At 42.4% G+C, this 17,745-nt stretch overlaps 2 protein-coding genes, 1 long non-coding RNA gene and 1 pseudogene across 4 annotated transcripts; 2 read left to right on the top strand and 2 right to left on the bottom strand.

The window, feature by feature from the left end:
- Window positions 1–1,355: 1,355 nt before the first annotated feature.
- LOC104436776 lies at window positions 1,356–1,927 on the top strand. The gene is made up of 2 exons (XR_005549959.1): window positions 1,356–1,433; window positions 1,561–1,927. It is a non-coding gene; the product is annotated as an uncharacterized LOC104436776 (long non-coding RNA).
- A 942-nt stretch (window positions 1,928–2,869) lies between these two features.
- On the bottom strand, window positions 2,870–5,592 carry LOC120286214. Of its 2 annotated transcripts, none has more exons than XR_005552167.1 (3): window positions 5,091–5,592; window positions 3,432–3,849; window positions 2,870–3,348 (listed from the first exon to the last, which is right to left on the bottom strand). XR_005552167.1 is itself a non-coding variant. In XM_039315525.1 (3 exons), exons 1-3 carry the CDS (start codon window positions 5,158–5,160, stop codon window positions 3,442–3,444), a joined length of 387 nt encoding a protein of 128 aa, XP_039171459.1. In that variant the 5' UTR covers window positions 5,161–5,592; the 3' UTR covers window positions 2,870–3,441. The 2 variants fall into 2 exon arrangements, 1 of the variants encoding a protein (XP_039171459.1); XM_039315525.1 differs by having other exon boundaries at window positions 2,870–3,460; window positions 3,552–3,849.
- Window positions 5,593–6,369: 777 nt separating this feature from the next.
- On the top strand, window positions 6,370–8,242 carry LOC104453267. The gene is made up of 3 exons (XM_039315529.1): window positions 6,370–6,708; window positions 6,837–6,977; window positions 7,876–8,242. Exons 1-3 carry the CDS (start codon window positions 6,600–6,602, stop codon window positions 7,986–7,988), a joined length of 363 nt encoding a protein of 120 aa, XP_039171463.1. The 5' UTR covers window positions 6,370–6,599; the 3' UTR covers window positions 7,989–8,242.
- Window positions 8,243–12,693: 4,451 nt separating this feature from the next.
- On the bottom strand, window positions 12,694–15,653 carry LOC104453266 (annotated as a pseudogene).
- Between the last annotated feature and the right edge of the window lie 2,092 nt (window positions 15,654–17,745).

Genomic DNA, 17,745 nt, shown 5'->3' with positions numbered 1-17,745 from the left:
TGACCGAGAATGTCGGAGTCTATATAGACATTCTGATGTTTTAATCTAGTTAATTGATATAATAATATGCTTGTAGTAGAGTTAGCCCATTTGCTTTGTGTCTATTCGAATGAAATGCTTCTCATCTTAAATAAAGATCACAGCCAATGATCAGTTAAGTTGCTTATGAGATATAATTAGCATCTCAAGTGATGTTGGATGAATAATAAAATTGACATGAGTTGCACTTTGTATGCTGTGAGTTCCACCTGAATCTCTGCAGAAGCATAGTCACAAAAAACAGGAGAGAATTAAGTCTTGATCTATATTCGATAGATAAATATCTGCTCCAAGCAAAGAGAGAAGTTATGTTACTTAGTTGAATATATTTAAGATAGCATGGTCCATAGACTCTGTGCTTTGAAATGGCCTAGCTAAAATGTGAGGAAAGATGATCAAATTGTGATATACTTTAAGCCCAAGTATGATAATTTATATTATTGGGCAATTAGAGTTTTCTTTCATTATTGTGAGTGCTTTTTCTCACATCTATCTTCCTGGTACTTAGGACCTTGCAGGGGAAGTCGCTCAGAATCTGCACGAGTATTTTAGAGCTGTATACAAGGTTGATCATATTCTACCTGGAATGACATCTTTCTTATGTGAATGACATTCTCTTGCATGAATATCTCTAGGTTTGAAGTTATCTGACATGGCTTCATCCAGGTGGTTACTGAAGCAGACATCGAAGAGTTTGAGGCAAACTATAGAGGTTCTGATTCTGAAAAGAATGATCTTATTGATCTATACGAGAAATTCAAGGGTAACATGAACAGGTGGGGTTGATATGTCCTTTTTCCTCTCTTTTTCCTTTCTTATAGATGCCTATCTGACATAAAAGTATTTGAAATCTTTTGTACCTTTTCCTTCGCAGGCTTTTCTGTTCGATGCTCTGCTCAGATCCAAGCTTGATTCCCACCGCTTTAAGGATATCATTGATGATGCAATAGCAGCAGGTTGGTTTTTTGACAATTTGATCTCTTCTTGACTGTTAGATTTACTCTTAAACCTCAGTCAGAATTTGAGACTTCAAGCAGGGCTGGGCTTCATCGTGTTTTATAGAGTTTAATAACAGTGAGGTCAATATTTAAAAAATAATTTTCTTTCACAATGATAAAATTTAGCACAGGTTGCTCATTTACTTTTATGGAGAGCATCCTTTTTTGTCTTTTTATGTTTCTAAATAATGCTGGTCTGAGGATACTGGTGTTTAGTAGCCTAGATCTTATGCGTGCTTGATAATGTAGCGTACACTATCCTGATATAGTGCTTAATGCATGCTCTGTTTCTCTGTGTTCTACAGGAACATTGAAGACAACCAAGGCATACGAGAAGTGGGCAAAGGAAATTTCCAAAACTGAACCACCTACAGATCCTCTTAGAAAGAGGGGGAAGTGAGTGACACAGCTGCACTGGGCTTTCTATTCTACATAATTTTTGCTTCGATTTCTTGACTGTACTGTTAGTAGTATTTTCTTCTTTTGAATTGGAATGCTAACCTTTGTTTCCCATTTCTGATAGAGCGAAGAAGAAGTCAGACGATCTTCTTGCAATCATATCTCAGCGCCGTAGCAAGCGAAAGGAGCATTTTGATTCCATGTTTTCATCTCTGGTGAATAAATATGGTGGTGGAATGCAGAGTTCAGAACCCAGTGAAGAAGAGTTTGAGGCTGCAAGAAAGAAACTTGAGAGCCAAAAGTCTGCCAAAAAGTCCAGGCAAAAATAACAGGAACATGTGATGTATTGGATTAACTGTGTATAACTTTGGTTGCTTTGAGCACTCTCTTATGCTTCTAATTTCGGTAGCCAAAATTGGTGTGTTTGATTTCCCCTTTGTTTGAATGATATTTTGCGATGACAGATGCTCAATGCACTCTTGGTTTGTTTCCTTATCTTCTGGCAGCGCAAGAACTACATTTGTTGTAATACTGAAATTGCTGCCTATAGTTTTGTGCATGCTTAAGTTACAGGAACTTTACTTTCCCAAATGGGATTGGACTACTTTTCTACCAAATGGCTGATCATTCTCCAGGGGTTCATTTGAACATTAAAAAGACTGCCAATGAATGTTCAGCAGCTTCTAGATGAAGAAAAACTAGAGAAGCTCAAGTTTTGGATTATGAGTATGGTTTAATTCATTCTGCTTTCTTGATTTCATCAACGCCACCTGTTTAATTTTGGTCTATTGCATAAGGTGATGGCATGAACGAATTGTAGTAAATATTATTTTAACAGGAACTCAAGACATCGTTCATTATCCTTGAGAGATTAGTTTGAGTTGATTCCATATTTATGCTATCCTTGAATAGAGGGCGATGTACATATGATCTTTTGAGTAGAAGACTTGCTCAGTATACTTCATCTCAATTGTCAAAACAGTGGAGCCAGATTTTAAGTATATAAGACTGACTTGTTCTCAAATCTCTTTGTTTGCTTGGCAAAACAAAACTCGTTAATGCTTCCCGCAAAACAAGTAGGCATCAAGCAATTTTAGGTTGCACTAAACTCTCAATTCTGAGATGAATAAGGCAAAAGCTTATGCGATTCAGTCAAAATTCTCGATTGCAACTTCAGAGCAATGTCTGTCTAATTAGATTAGAACCGATCAAGATTTTAGTATAATGCCATGGCCGCATCTTGGGGTTAGGAGCAATGTGTCCTACTTGACTTAGCTGGAAATAGTTGAAAGGAGAACTAGCATTTAACTGAGTGTCCAGCGTAAGGACGATCAGCAAGTTGGGAATTGGATATCCATTTTATGCAGATTTTGTTTGCAGAGCCTAGGCCAGTTCACATACTAAAATGCACGAGACGTTTTGCATGCTTATGATTTGCCAAATCTTAACTAGTAATACTTCAAATCACAAATTTTTACAACCAGAATGACACCATCCATCCGAGATTCCGAGTGGCATGTCGTTAGAGACACAAATTCCATACCCAGCAACAAGTAAATTGTGCTATCATAAGCTGTGTTGCAAATGCTGTTTACATGAGAAAATGTCCTCAATGCTAAAGCTTCAAGACATGAGCTAGCTGGCATGCTGCGCTCACAGGAAGTCAAACTAGCATCAGACTAGTCTGAGACCCTTCAACGCAGCTCCCGCATTCTAAGATATTATCAAATTCTTATTGCCTTGATGACGGATGGGGATTCTTTAGCAAGAGCATCCTGGGCAGCGGTCCAGTGATCAGAGGGGCAGCCATGCATATCAGAATAGTGATGCTGATGCACCATCTCGAAGAGCAACCGGAGGTCATCCGTCTAATCTCATCTATTTAGTGCAAACTGCTTTGGATTAGGGCCACCTGCATAGGCCAAAGGTCTAGATTTAATCAGTTCATGAGATTTGTCTTTATTGCATGGTCTCTAGGTAGCTGGATCTTCTCACCCGTGCTGAATTATAGGAAGTTGCTGCACCTGCAGTTGAACCCGATCAAATCCACCTGCTTTCATCAGGCAGTGCACCCAGTAGGTCCAAAACTTTTGAATAACATTATAGCTGAATTACCACTTGCATTGGATTTTGGTGAACTCCGATTGAGGAGACTTTGATATCCAGCACAACCCTTGCACAGCCCTTGCACCAGCAACTGTGTGCTTCCCACTCTTGCCAGAGCTTCCCGTGACAATGCTGCTACCAGGACAAGCTGCAAGCTTAGCTTGTTCTTGCCTCGGCAGCATATCCATGTGGCACTTGGAAGTTGGGAAATATATTGGCTGTGGTGGCACTTCCAAAAAAGCCTCAGTTATTGATGGAAAGGATGGGACCTTTTGTAGTCTGGCATCTTCACTTGCCATAAAGATTCCTATAGAGTGAGAGAGAGAGAGATAGTAAACAGGGGCTTCTGCATTCTTAAACCTGGATAATTCAATCTGAACACAAAAATCATTGATCACTTAATTCCCCTTGACTAGATTATATGACAGTTTCTTTTATATGTATGATTTCAAGTGCTTCATCTCAAATCATAGTGAATTCTTTCGTTGGTCTAATCATTAAAAAAGGCCCCACCCTCTCGCACAGATCATTGATTGGAGGAAGACAAGAAGTAAAATGAGTTTTTAACTGCTCCCAAGCACGAGAGCACAACAGCTTTGAAATGACAACTAAAAATTCACAAGAAAGCATCAACATAGGTATTGCTAGTCCCTAACAGAATATACCTAGAGCATGCAAGCTGATAAACAGAAAGACTGTAGATCCAACATAATAAGTTGACAGCAAAGGCAAACAAATATTTCGCAATGCCTTACTTCTAAATCATTCTTGCAAATATGATTTGTAACAACACAAAAATACTCTCCCAACACTTGTATGAGACAGTTGCCTTCTCAGTTTGAATTTTATGAGCTCAGAAAAAAAAAAAAAAAAATCCTTGCTTATTGTCATTTCGTAGACTTTCTTTCATTCTAAAAATATCAATATAATTCTTAGGAGTATCTTTTTGTTGTGGGTGCAACTTCAGACAGTCTTGAGAATATTTTTCCTAATAGTTTGTTTAACCAGAAACAGCCTCTTGTGAAACTATCATTTTTTTGAGTCCCAAATTTTAACTCTACCAGAAAAGGAACAACAGATACAGCAACAACTCACTGTACATTATCAGCATGGCCTGCCCATGAATGGCCCTAAACTCTAGAAAGCACATCTATTGTTGAAAACACAAGGTAAGCAACTTCAATTCGTGTTTCCCCTAAACTTTATGTAGCAAGAACCACTGAGTCTCTTCCTCCCTACAGGCATCCTCGACACAATATCACACAATTTATTCCAAAGAGTCCAATGCCCTACATCTTGGGATGGCAATTGCAACCTGTTCACGTGGCGTTACCTTTCCTCCCACTTGAAAGCAGACTTTCTATTGCCAACACCCCCAAAAAGCAATTAATCATGCTACTCATCATCAAACAAGTCGGGCACACAACATCTTCATCTTGTGCATTTGCAAATGAACCAAGCACTCCATCTAAATCTGACCAAAAGAACTACCCACATGAAAGCATTCGAGAAAGACCAACATAATGGAATTAGGCGAGGGAGACGGACCGAGTTCTCTGTAGACCTTGCTTCTGCCGTCGACGGAGCTACAAGCCCGGACCATACAGCGCGAGACCATGGACTTGTGCGGCTGCGGAGCCCACCATCTTGACCCAAACGAAGCAGATTCTCAAGACCTTGCTCTTCGTTGAAGGCAAATTCTCAAGACCTCATGGTTTTCCATCAGTAAAATTCACTTCCCTGCTCAATAATCTCCCTTGCAAGCATTTCGACTAGGGTTCAGGGGGCCTGAACCCTAGTCGAAATGCTTGCCTCATGGATGAAAGAATGCACAGAGAGACACACTCAGAGAGAGAGAGTCAGTATGGTGTTGCTGAGCAAGGAAGAAGACACGCAGCACGAGAGCATACCCGAGACCTTACCGAACCGCGAGGGAAGAACCGCCAAAAGCGTGGAGGTCGTGGGAGAGGCGAGCGAAATCGGCCGTCGGGAGAGAGCGCGATTTAGGAAGAAGTGCGCCGAGAGAATGGAGCCCTGCTGAGATGAGGCCGTCGAGGGGAGAGAGAAAGGCCGTCGTCGGGAGGGAGCGACGGTCGTCGGAGGAAGCGCTAGACCTGAAGGAGCGTGGAGGAGGAAGAGAGAGCAAAGAGGGAGAGAGAAAACTGTTTGCTCTTCCACGAGGAGAGAGAGACAAAACCCAAAAAATTTAAGTGAGAGGAGAGAGAAATTTTAAGCGGGAGTGTTGTGCATTTATTGCCCATTCATCCGTCGTCTCTTCTGTCAGTCGAGCCGAGCCACCAGCCGAGCCGAGCATTATTGGAAGGAAAGAAGCGACGAGAAGAGAAAGCAGACGTGGACCTGTCCCTGGACAGGTGTCGACCCATGAATGGATCAGAGCACGGATTGCGTGGCACTGTTAGGATTCATTGCGTGACACATGTCCGTGTGTCACGTCATTCGTGCTCTGAACGATTCATTGCGTGACACATGTCCGTGTGTCAGTCCACGTCGTCCACTTCTCGATTTCAGCGGTTCTGTCTCTCTCCTCTCTCTCCTCTCTCTCCTCACGATAAAATAGGGGCGGGCTCGGCTTGGCTCGGCTCGACTCGGTGCAGAAGAAAAGACAGGTCATGAGTCCCGCCCAAAAGATTTCTCTCTCCTCAAGTTAAATTTTCTGCAATTTTCTCTCTCACTTTCTCTCTCCTCGCAGAAGAACAAACGGAGAACGATCGAGACCTGCGTTCTCCCTCTCCCCTCCGCATCCGCTGGTTGCTTCCATCGCCCCCACGCTGAGGCCGACGCCGCCGACGCTCTGCCTCTCTCTTCCCCCTCCGCGAAGTCGTGCCTCTCTTCCAGCGAAACGCGACGCCGACGGCCCTCCGCCTCCGCCGGTTGCCTCCATCGGCGTCGGAGTCCGTCGCCCCCGCCTCCTCCGCCTCCGCCTACGCGCCCGATGCCAACGCGTCGAACCACGACGGCGAAAATGGAGGAGAGAGAAACGACGAAGCAGAAGACGGAGACGAAGAAGCAGAAGCGCGCGCGCTCGGGGTTCTGGACATGGGTCGTCGCGTCGGTCGCGTTCCGGCTCGCCCTCGTCTACCTCCCAGGAACCTCCGCCTGTCCACCCGCCCCGAGGTCGCTACCCCTCTCACCAGCATTCGCCGCCGTAACGCCGCCTCTTTCGCTCCGTCGATCGATTCCCGATCCCTGATCCCCCGCCCCCTCCTCCCTTGAAATCTTGGAGGTCCATTTTCTGATACGATTTCTAGTTTTTCTTGTTTGTGCCGCCTGCAGTTGGGGAAGGCTACTGGTTGAAGCAGTCGGTGATGTCTCTCCCTACGCAGGTTTGGCTCCGTTCGATTAGGAAGGAAGCTGCTTGTTTGCCTACGGTTCTCCTTTGCTGTTGCTCGTTCTCGGACCTCTCGCTGTCGAAAGGTAACTACCGGAGTATAATCGCCGACGCATTTTGAAGGCTAGGTTGATTGTGAGCTTCGCTGGTTATCTTCTAGAATTGAACTAGATTTATCTGGCGTTATCGAAGCGGCTGTGGCTTATGCAATTATGATCCTTTAAGAATGGCCGCCACCACATCTCTCCTTGAATCCTCCATATTCGACCCGTCATTGACTGATGCCAAGATTATGTGGGGACTCCATCACCCATACCAGACCATCATAGGGAAATCTGCGGAGAGACAAGTTCTGTGGAAGTCAGTAAAATGTGTCTTGTGGTTCCCTGATTTTGAAATTTATGGATATGGAAAGATGGTATCCAACAAAAATTGTCTTGAGGTCATCGTCAAAGTACTTGAATGTTCTTACGGCCGTGAACATCGTCATTTAGGACTGGTTATTAAGTAGATGGGATTTGATGGCATCCGTTGTTTGCCTTATGTATGTACATGTATTTTACTTTGACCTTCAGGCTCATCATGCAACTATGGTCTCATGACCAGCAAATTGAGCATTGTCTTCTAATTTTACCATGGTTAACTGAGATTAAAGGTAGATATATTTATTGACCAGTTGGTTTTGTTGTTTGGCTGGCCAATAAGTCCGATTTGAGGAGAGCAGAGTTTCCCCATGTATTATTTATTCATCATCTGATCAATACCATCTTGCTTGGATTACCGTTATTGTTAAGGCCTTTGATGGAGTTAAACATGCATTCCTTCTCTTGTGAGTAGTAAGAGAATTCAGTGTGCAAATGCTATCGCTGTTATAGTTCGTGTGTGCTACGTTTCGTTCGTTAATGCCTTCTTCTTTTCCCACGTACAGCATATCTGCAAAACCAGAACCTACCTCATTAATTTGATCCTCTCGTTGCTTGCCAGATACTTGTGCAGAGGCTTGTCTACAGGGAATCGCCCCACCTGTGACCAGAGCCTGCGGATTCATGAAAGACTCACGGAGAGGGCCGGCTTGGGGTGCATACTTCGTTCCCTAGCAGACACCACAAATACAGTATGATGATTATTGCTATCATGATCTGAAGAGAGAAAAGTGCCCACTGTATGATTCCTCGCCTCCCTTTCCTGTAGATTTGGGCTGTGGTGTATCCGTCATTGACATGAATGTGATCAGTATTACGCTTTATTACAAAGTATCATCTCTGAGTCCTTACAAAGCTAAACTTGCTTCGGATTGCCAGAGAACATGCATTCTATCATTTCGAGGAGTTGAGCATTTGTCTACCCTTGAGATTAACTCAACACAAACATGAGAAACTTTTGTTGTGGACTTAAGTATGGCTAACTGATAATTAATAGTTTAGACTGCATCCAAATTTCACGTAGACGATTCTGCGTTGTCACTTTGGGACTGAGACAGTCGAAAGCAACATTTTGATTAAGTCCAGTTTTGTCAAAACTGAAATAAAATGAAATCTCCATAGCTCATCTTGGTAGCTGACTTCTGTGCATTGATTGTACAAGGAGGACGAAATGGCCATTGTTACATGACAGAGGTGATGTGTAGAATCTTCGTGACAAGCATATTGTTGAACATTTGTTTTGGCTGAAGCTGTTTTATGAGGGAGGGAGGGAGGGAGGGAGGGAGGGAGGGAGGCAATCTTTGTGACAAGCATATTGTTGAACATTTTATTTGACAACAAGCCAAGAGGGCTCGGCTTTCAGGGTTTAGATTATAATTGCTTCGAATAGATAGCAACAAGGCAAACTAAATATCTGTTGCTTGAGTTACTGATATGATATGCATAACTTAAAATTCCAAGTCATCAGAAGTTGGTCCAACTGATTTGCACTATGATGCTAATATTCATGTAATGGGTGCTGGCTCAAGGATCATCACCAATGATGAGTATGATAATTTTTGTGCATTAACTGTATTTTTTTCCGTTTGAATTGACCATAACTTGAGTGTTACTATGCAATAGAATCCTATGTTACTGTGCAATAGAATCCTATGTTACTGACTCTTCCATGTAGTGTTTTACCTCACTTTTGATGAATTATATAAACTATATTTTTCTCATACCAATCTCAAACATTAGTGATATCATATTTATTATATTAATCTTAATTTTGTCACAAGACTATTTAAGAAGAAATTTATTTTTTGAGAGCTCCTAAATAGGATTAATAGGACTTAGACTCACATGCAGTCTTGTCAGAATGTTACGTGAGTGTTTGTTGTCTCCTGAGTTGATACGCCAGGAGCTCATTAAGTTAATGTTACCTCTGTAGCTAATTGACTATCACTTCCCTCTTTCTCAGGGCTATTTTCTCACGATTCATGGAGGAACAGATGAATAGATATGAGTCTTTTCGGAGATCGGGATTCCAGAAGGCTACAATGAAAAGAGTATAATTTCTACACATGCTTTATAGTCATGATTTTTGGCTGTGGTGTTTCACTTCTTCCTCTTCAACTGTTTATGCAAACAATTTTTTTCCGTCTCTTTATCACTTCACATTGGCTCACTTAGTGTAAAGTTGGATGTTAAATGAAGAGCTTCTACTCTTCAGGACATTTGTCTCATACCATTTTTGATGCCATGATACTCAAGAGCATAATCATATCAGAAAAATAAATCCAAATTTGGCAATGCTGTACAACATTTGGTCTCTTGATGCCACTCGGTCTAGGTGAAGGAAGTTTTAATTCAAAAAAAATTTCTTGGGGGGGAGTATTGTGGTATTTCATGCACCTTGGTTGATGTGCACTCTTTTGTTTGGAAATTAGAAATAGAGCCAAAGAGGTGATTTATCGGCATTTTGCTCTTTTTTTGGCATGCAGCTGCTGGTCAGTGTTACGGGAAGTCAGAAAGTTACAATGCCTATGACAATTGCAATGTCGGGAATTGCAAAGATATTTGTTGGAGAAATTGTGGAAACAGGTATTACATTTGTTTGCTTTCTATCATCTCTATCCTTGAAAGCATGTTTTGGTATATACGAATTGCCTTAGCCTCATATCTGTCTTGATTGATATATAATGTGGTAGCAGCCAGGATTGTCATGAGTGAGAGGAAAGAATCTGGCCCAATCAGGCCGTGCCACATCAGAGAAGCATATAGAAGACTGAAGCTTGAAGGGAAAGTGCCCAAGAGAACAGTACCCAGGCTCTCTTTCGCTAGATTTTCCCCCACACAACTCTGATTTTATAGTTTGTAGGCAAGGTGCTTGTGATTGATTTGTTCTTTTCTCATATCTCTTTCTGCTCAATTGACACACAAAATCGAGTCACCTTATCATTGGTGTTCCTAAACGGAAATCAACGATTTGTCTAGGCTAGTACCCAGCCAGGACCGGAAGGTCCATGAGCAGTTCAGCTCTTGTGAATCGTAAATATTGACAGGAGTGCAGGCTTTTTGCTTGTGACATTATGTCTCGATCAAAGATCAGAAGGCTGGGGAATTATGTTTACCATGTGAGATGGGTATCAGCTGTGCAAATCAATCTTATTGCCTTTACTAATTGCCCAGCTCTGTTGGAGATTCGGGTTTATGTCTAATGAATGATGACACCTGGAGGTATCTCCAGGGAGATTCGGGTTTATGTCTAATGAATGATGACACCTGGAGGTGAATCCAAGTATTGCCAAAACCGTCTCGAATATATGCTTCACGGAAATGAATGAGGAACTCATCCGTGGCTGTTCGGAAATACTATGAGAGCCAGAGGTAATTGTAGGCATCATCTTGTATGGTCTAATGTTTCGTTAGATATGGACGGTGACATTGCTTATGAGTACAAATTGATGAATGAATTATATCGCTGAAAACCTATCTTTGTTTGAGTCGATTGGCTGATAAAAGGATTATGGACCGGCCCCATGGGGCCAATCACTGAGGCAGTGACTGAAGATGATGGAGGCGACAATGATGCCGAAGGAACAGACACTCGCTGACATGAAGGGCACATGGTGAGCGTGGTGGGAGGGTTCATATTGATGTAGAGCTGTGGGGAGAGCTTCAGTGCTCTGAGTTCCTGCACTTCCTTCTGCAGCCTCTTGTTTTCCTGTGTAAGATTGTCGCAGCATCTCTTAAGGTACTCACAGTCCACCTGAGTTTGCTTCATCTTAGTCCTACACCAAATTTGGTAAAAAGAAAAAAAGATGTTACGGTACATCCTTATACAGAGCTACCCCACACAGATTGTTGGTGCCAAACTATAGCATGATAATAACACATTATCAGCTCAATCTAGTAAAGTATGAATAACAATCTTCAGCCCATTTCCATGTGATTAAGAAAATCAAGATGGCAGCTATTAGACAAAAGAATTGCACATTTGCTCAAACTTAACATAGAGAAGCTGCTTAATCAAACCAATTCTTTGATGCAAAAGACCCAACGTCATTATCCTAACCATAAACAGAGCTTTCCAGAGCTGCATTGTAAATCATGAGTGCATGAATCTAAACTGGGGCCCTCGCATAACAAAATTTTAGGTATTTGAGTACTCCCTAATAACTTCACTTCTTCCCCTGGCGGCTTAGAATTTATGGATCCCACATATCGGTGCTCCATACTAAAGTGAACGCAAAGTGTACTCTAGATTAAGTGACAAGTCACATCACCGGACTCCCGCTACACGCTCACACACCTCGTGTGCAAGATGGCCCAACTGGGATACATGTGGACCCAAAGATTACATGCACTCACTATAAAGAAAAACAACAACTTCGCTGTCGAACTACCATCGAATGATTAAGAGAGAACCAACCACCCCCACCCCTACCCACCTCTCTCTCACTCCTGACATTTTTCTTCCACAATGATCAGAATGATGCAGATGAGACGCAAATGTAAAGCCATGTATTTGGGCAAAAAGAACTCAAAACTATCAATTATTTGGCACGCCTGTTCTGAAACCAGACCTCTACCTGTCTGGGACTAAGATTCAGCTGCTTGGCCAAGGCAAGCTTTTGCTTCTGAAACTCAAAACAATCTCCAGTTAAACTCATCGAAACCATCCCTTTATTACATCCAAAGGGAAACCTAAAGACGATCTCATTATTCATAAATAAAAATGAAAACCAATTTGTGATTCACACAGATCCAATCATTGCAGAAAATAACACAGGAAAAAGGTCTCAAATCCCCAATTTGACTGTTACCGGTAAATGACAACTACAAATAAACATCAATCTCATGACAGAAACGCACTTTAAATTCAATTTTTCCTACCAAACATCCATGTCAGGTTTATAAGCAGTGATTACATGCTACGCACAATTAAAGAAAGCATATATTTATCAATAATAGAATGACCAAAATTGCCACTCATAGGGTTAAGAGTGTTATGCTCTTTGAATGTCTCCTCTAGCACCAATGACTGTTCTCTAGACAGCCTGAGCTTCTTCCTTGCTCCATCTCCTCCAATGCTCTCACAAGAGCACGAAGTTCTCTCAGCCTCAACTTCATTTTCTCCATGCGGGTCTCTCTCACTTCTCTTCCCACTTATGCTCGACACGGTGCTGTTAGGTGATGAGACACGATTATCATCATCCAAATCCACCACCAGTACATCTTGGTTGATGCCGATTCCACCGAAGAATGGCACCTTGTTTTGGAGTTTGTTTTTGAAAGTTGATGAATACAAATCAGGATTTGATATCTAAGGCCAAGGAGGAAAACGCTCCTCCAAAACTTAATTGAGTTTTTAAGGCAAATCTCACACTTCAACCTCCTTGAAAATGACAAAGCGACGGCCAATGAAGATTAGAGTCTTACGGTGGGACTTCCAGATCTTCATAGCCAGCAAAGCTTGTTCTGTGTTACAGCACCATAAAGGGCTAATAGGATTGCCAAATTTTCAATAGGGGATGTCAATAGACCCAAACATGCAACTATTGTGAAAGGGTTCCACAGATAGACCAGGGCTGCAATGTCTCCTGATGGTAACATCCCTGAAACAAAATAAGACTTAAACTTAAGCAGCATAGTGTTGCAGCTTCACTAGCTCTTTTCTCAAAGTAGCATATCATCTATGAAGCTTCATACAATGGAAATTAGAAAAATAAGAATTAGTGGATACACGAAGTCCCCAGAAAGAAATGGCCAAAGAAGTTCCACGATAGAAAAATAAGCCTCCAGGAAGAGATTGTAAGTATACCCAAACCAAACTGGTATTAAATTTCTGTCCTCTCTGCGCCAAAGTTTCAAACTTTACCCCAATTTTCCTTCCCCTCCCCTCCTTCCCAAACAAAGCATTGGTACCGATCCTTGGGAAGAGGCAACTAGAATGCCTAATACAAATCACATTGTAGCAATAAAGAAAGTCCAGCTTAGTCTGAGCATAGCCTCTAAAAGGGCTTTTCTTTGGGAATAGGAATCCCTATACACTCTAACTTGACTGCCTTGCATAGTTTTACAAGGTTTGTTCCTTCAAAAATGGGGTGTCAACAAATAAGTAGAGCAATCACAAGTAGCATAATTCAGTGAATTCACAATACAACAACACAAACATTTTAACAAGGCCTTAAATAGATAGACTATGATCAGCCAAAGCATACAATTAATAGTAGTTACTGGCGCAACCTATTCTTCATAAGCAAAATTGAGAAACTGATAACGTAAACCAAGGTGGTAGGCTATTCCTTAGCAAAGTTATGGTCAAATTTCATAAATGGTTATTCTTCCAAGATCACTTCATTAGTTTGAGTTATTCTCACCCAATTATTTGTAGGTTTGAACACCAGAAATAAGAAAATGAATATCAAACTAAGTCGTTGGGGTAAAAAAAAACATGAAGTCTTCAGAGATCCTAACGTGCCAACCCTGATGACACAGATAAACCAATGAACTGAAGAGACAGTTTGCTGTTTCTAGTCATTACATCACCCATGAATTCTTGATCTTTATTAAATATCTCTACCAAAAGCTGCAGCCACAACAAACAGCTCAATAATTAAGCCCTTCACAACCGATAATCATTAGGCATAATCGTCACTACCCAATGAGCTCATGGTCCTTATGTTAATCTGTATCAAGGGACTACAGGAGTACTGAAATGTCCCATTGAAAGAACAAGACAGTTGAGTGAAAAGATTAAGCCATTCACAAACCCCCCACACACAGTGGCATTTCGGCATTGATGTCACTTGTGCCTTCAAGTGCTACAAACTTAATGGAAACAAGAAAACCATCCCCTGTGCCTTAAATTGCTACCATCACTCCAAACATTTCAATTCCACGGTAAAGATTACTAAGCAAACACGAAGCAATAAATCCGAACAAGCATCGACAACAGACGGGTACGGAAAACAGGGAAAAGACAGCGCAACACTCACTTCATGAGGATGTTGTAGTACTCGGGATCCAGGGAAGAGAACAGGGCGTCCAGATCCTTCATCGCCATTATCGCTCTGTGCACCACTATCCAGTTCGCTGACTGCAAAGACCGCGACTTCACCACCCGGAAAGATCTACCGATACAAGCAGCAAACACCCACCAAAAAAAACAGGGCGAACCTTGCATCGCTCGTCCCCGTGTTCGGAGGCGATCCTTCGAGGGCGGTCTTGAGAGCCTCCACCAGCTTCGACCTGCACGCGATGAAACGAAACACGAGGAAATGCGGAGGTGGGTCAGCTCAAAATCAATCCGGCGAAATCGCGGACGGAAAGGCGGCAAGAGAGGGATCGAGGAGGGGAAGTTTACTGCTTGAGCAAGCTCTCGATCTTGCGGGACTTGTGCTCGATCCTAGAGATGATGGCCTCCACAAAGTCGTCCGTCGCCACCATCATTCTGGCGAAGCGCCAAAAAAGTAACTGAATAACTGGCACTTCATATAATGCGTCGGCATGTAACTGAATCGCCAAATACTCGGAGAAGTTCTTCAAAAACTTCTGTCCCTCCAAATTTTTTCCATATCCATAAATTTCAAAATCAGGGAACCACAAGACACATTTTACTGACTTCCACAGAACTTGTCTCTCCGCAGATTTCCCTATGATGGTCTGGTATGGGTGATGGAGTCCCCACATAATCTTGGCATCAGTCAATGACGGGTCGAATATGGAGGATTCAAGGAGAGATGTGGTGGCGGCCATTCTTAAAGGATCATAATTGCATAAGCCACAGCCGCTTCGATAACGCCAGATAAATCTAGTTCAATTCTAGAAGATAACCAGCGAAGCTCACAATCAACCTAGCCTTCAAAATGCGTCGGCGATTATACTCCGGTAGTTACCTTTCGACAGCGAGAGGTCCGAGAACGAGCAACAGCAAAGGAGAACTGTAGGCAAACAAGCAGCTTCCTTCCTGATCGAACGGAGCCGAACCTGCGTAGGGAGAGACATCACCGACTGCTTCAACCAGTAGCCTTCCCCAACTGCAGGCGGCACAAACAAGAAAAACCAGAAATCGTATCAGAAAATGGACCTCCAAGATTTCAAGGGAGGAGGGGGCGGGGGATCGGGGATCGGGAATCGATCGACGGAGCGAAGAGAGGCGGCGTTACGGCGGCGAATGCTGGTGAGAGGGGTAGCGACCTCGGGGCGGGTGGACAGGCGGAGGTTCCTGGGAGGTAGACGAGGGCGAGCCGGAACGCGACCGACGCGACGACCCATGTCCAGAACCCCGAGCGCGCGCTTTTCTGCTTCTTCGTCTCCGTCTTCTGCTTCGTCGTTTCTCTCTCCTCCATTTTCGCCGTCGTGGTTCGACGCGTTGGCATCGGGCGCGTAGGCGGAGGCGGAGGAGGCGGGGGCGACGGACTCCGACGCCGACGGAGGCAACCGGCGGAGGCGGAGGGCCGTTGGCGTTGCGTTTCGCTGGAAGAGAGGCACGACTTCGCGGAGGGGGAAGAGAGAGAGCAGAGCGAACGTCGCGAGAGGGAGGAGGAGGAGCGTCGGCGGCGTCGGCCTCAGCGGGGGCGATGGAAGCAACCAGCGGATGCGGAAGAACGCAGGTCTCGATCGTTCTCCGTTTGTTCTTCTGCGAGGAGAGAGAAAGTGAGAGAGAGAAAATTGCAGAAAATTTAACTTGAGGAGAGAGAAATCTTTTGGGCGGGACTCATGACCTGTCTTTTCTTCTGCACCGAGTCGAGCCGAGCCAAGCCAAGCCCGCCCCTATTTTATCGTGAGGAGAGAGAGGAGAGAGACAGAACCGCTGAAACCGAGAAGTGGACGACGTGGACCGACACACGGACACTGTCACGCAATGAATCGTTCAGAGCACGAATGACGTGGCACTGTTAGGGTACCCAATATTTTCTCGTACAAATTGTTCTGTGTCTTTTATTATATAGCTGTGCAGGTGCTACGAGATTCTGTCAGAGCATTTACATTGGGCTATTTCAGAATTGGTTAAAATGACCTGCGCATGCCTAGCACTTGGTCCTCGCGAGATTTTATAAAAGACTAATTATTATTTCCGCTTTTCAAAAGTCAACTTAGATAATATTTATTTATTAAGCTTACTGGAAATGTTATTCGCTTTGCATGGAACGAGTTGGGTCTTGCAAACTAGATCAGAGCCGGACCTCCGCCTCTAAATGTGTGGTTCATGGACGAACTAGGCCCATACACCACTGAGGGCAAGGAGTCGGGAGGGGTTAGATAAGATACAACTCTTGACTAACTTTTAAGATGGTGAAAATAGTACGATTAAACCCCATCACGTTTCAAATATGGAAAGAATGATTAGACGACATGAACCAACATTGATGAAGATCTCAATACTTTAAATGGGGGAGTTTGTCACAATCCAATTCTCATGTCGTTAGGTAAGTTCTTGTAATGTTTTTATAAGTAAGATCCGTTTCAAAGGGAAAAATAAAGAAAAGAAGAAGAAATTTTATCAAACACAATTTTATGTAGTAGTAGTATTTATTAGATGCGATTTTATCCATTACTTTGATTTTTTTATTATTGAAATAAATAATTATAATTAAAATGCCTGTTGAATTAATTGTGTTTATAGGACATTGAAAATATAAAAATTATAATATTGACAAGAATAAAAATCAAAGCATTTTTTTTTTAAACTACGTGGGAGATTGTGTATTCTCCATAATTTATATTGAATTTATGAAATTGTGGGACCACCGTTGACTGTTTAAAAAAATAAAGTTATTAGATAAAAAAAAAAGCATGATTTATTATTTAAATATTTCAATAAAATTTATCAACCACTCTATCTCGCTTTTCCTATTAACATTACAAGATCTTCCAATAAGATAACAAAAACAATCAATGGATTATTATTGCAACTGCTTATAAATTTTTGTATGCATTTATTATTGGATAAGCGACACTTAAACGACTATAATTACACAAAGATTTCCAAGTTATGTCGCACATCCAATGATAAATGTGTAAAAAGTTCTTTATGCCAGCAGACTTAAAGAAAATCCACAACCAATTACTAGAAACAAATAAAAATTTGAACAATGTGCAGTGATAATGCATATCTCGATATCCCCAAAAATCACATTTATTTCACCAATTGAAAATAGAATCACAAAATCGGGTTTATTTCTCTAGGATATAAAAAACATTACCAAAGCATGATTAAATATCATACCCTGGTGTATAATCTTTCTACATACATCAAAATACAGTATCTCCTCAAACCAAAAAATAAATACTCAAGACTTATAACCTTTGCACTTGGATCCGCCGAGCCAGTCAAGGCCCGTTGCCGCCAAATCCCGCTCTCCCCTCGCAGCATTTGGTTGCAGAAGGATCCCTGTTCCGAGCGCTCCAAGCGTGATTTTCATCTCCTTTTGGCTTTCGT

Source organism: Eucalyptus grandis, chromosome 1 (genome assembly GCF_016545825.1).
Source record: "Eucalyptus grandis isolate ANBG69807.140 chromosome 1, ASM1654582v1, whole genome shotgun sequence".
NCBI lineage: Eukaryota > Viridiplantae > Streptophyta > Magnoliopsida > Myrtales > Myrtaceae > Eucalyptus > Eucalyptus grandis.
The sequence above is the reverse complement of the archived record's forward strand: the minus strand, read 5'-3'. Positions and strand labels throughout refer to the sequence as shown.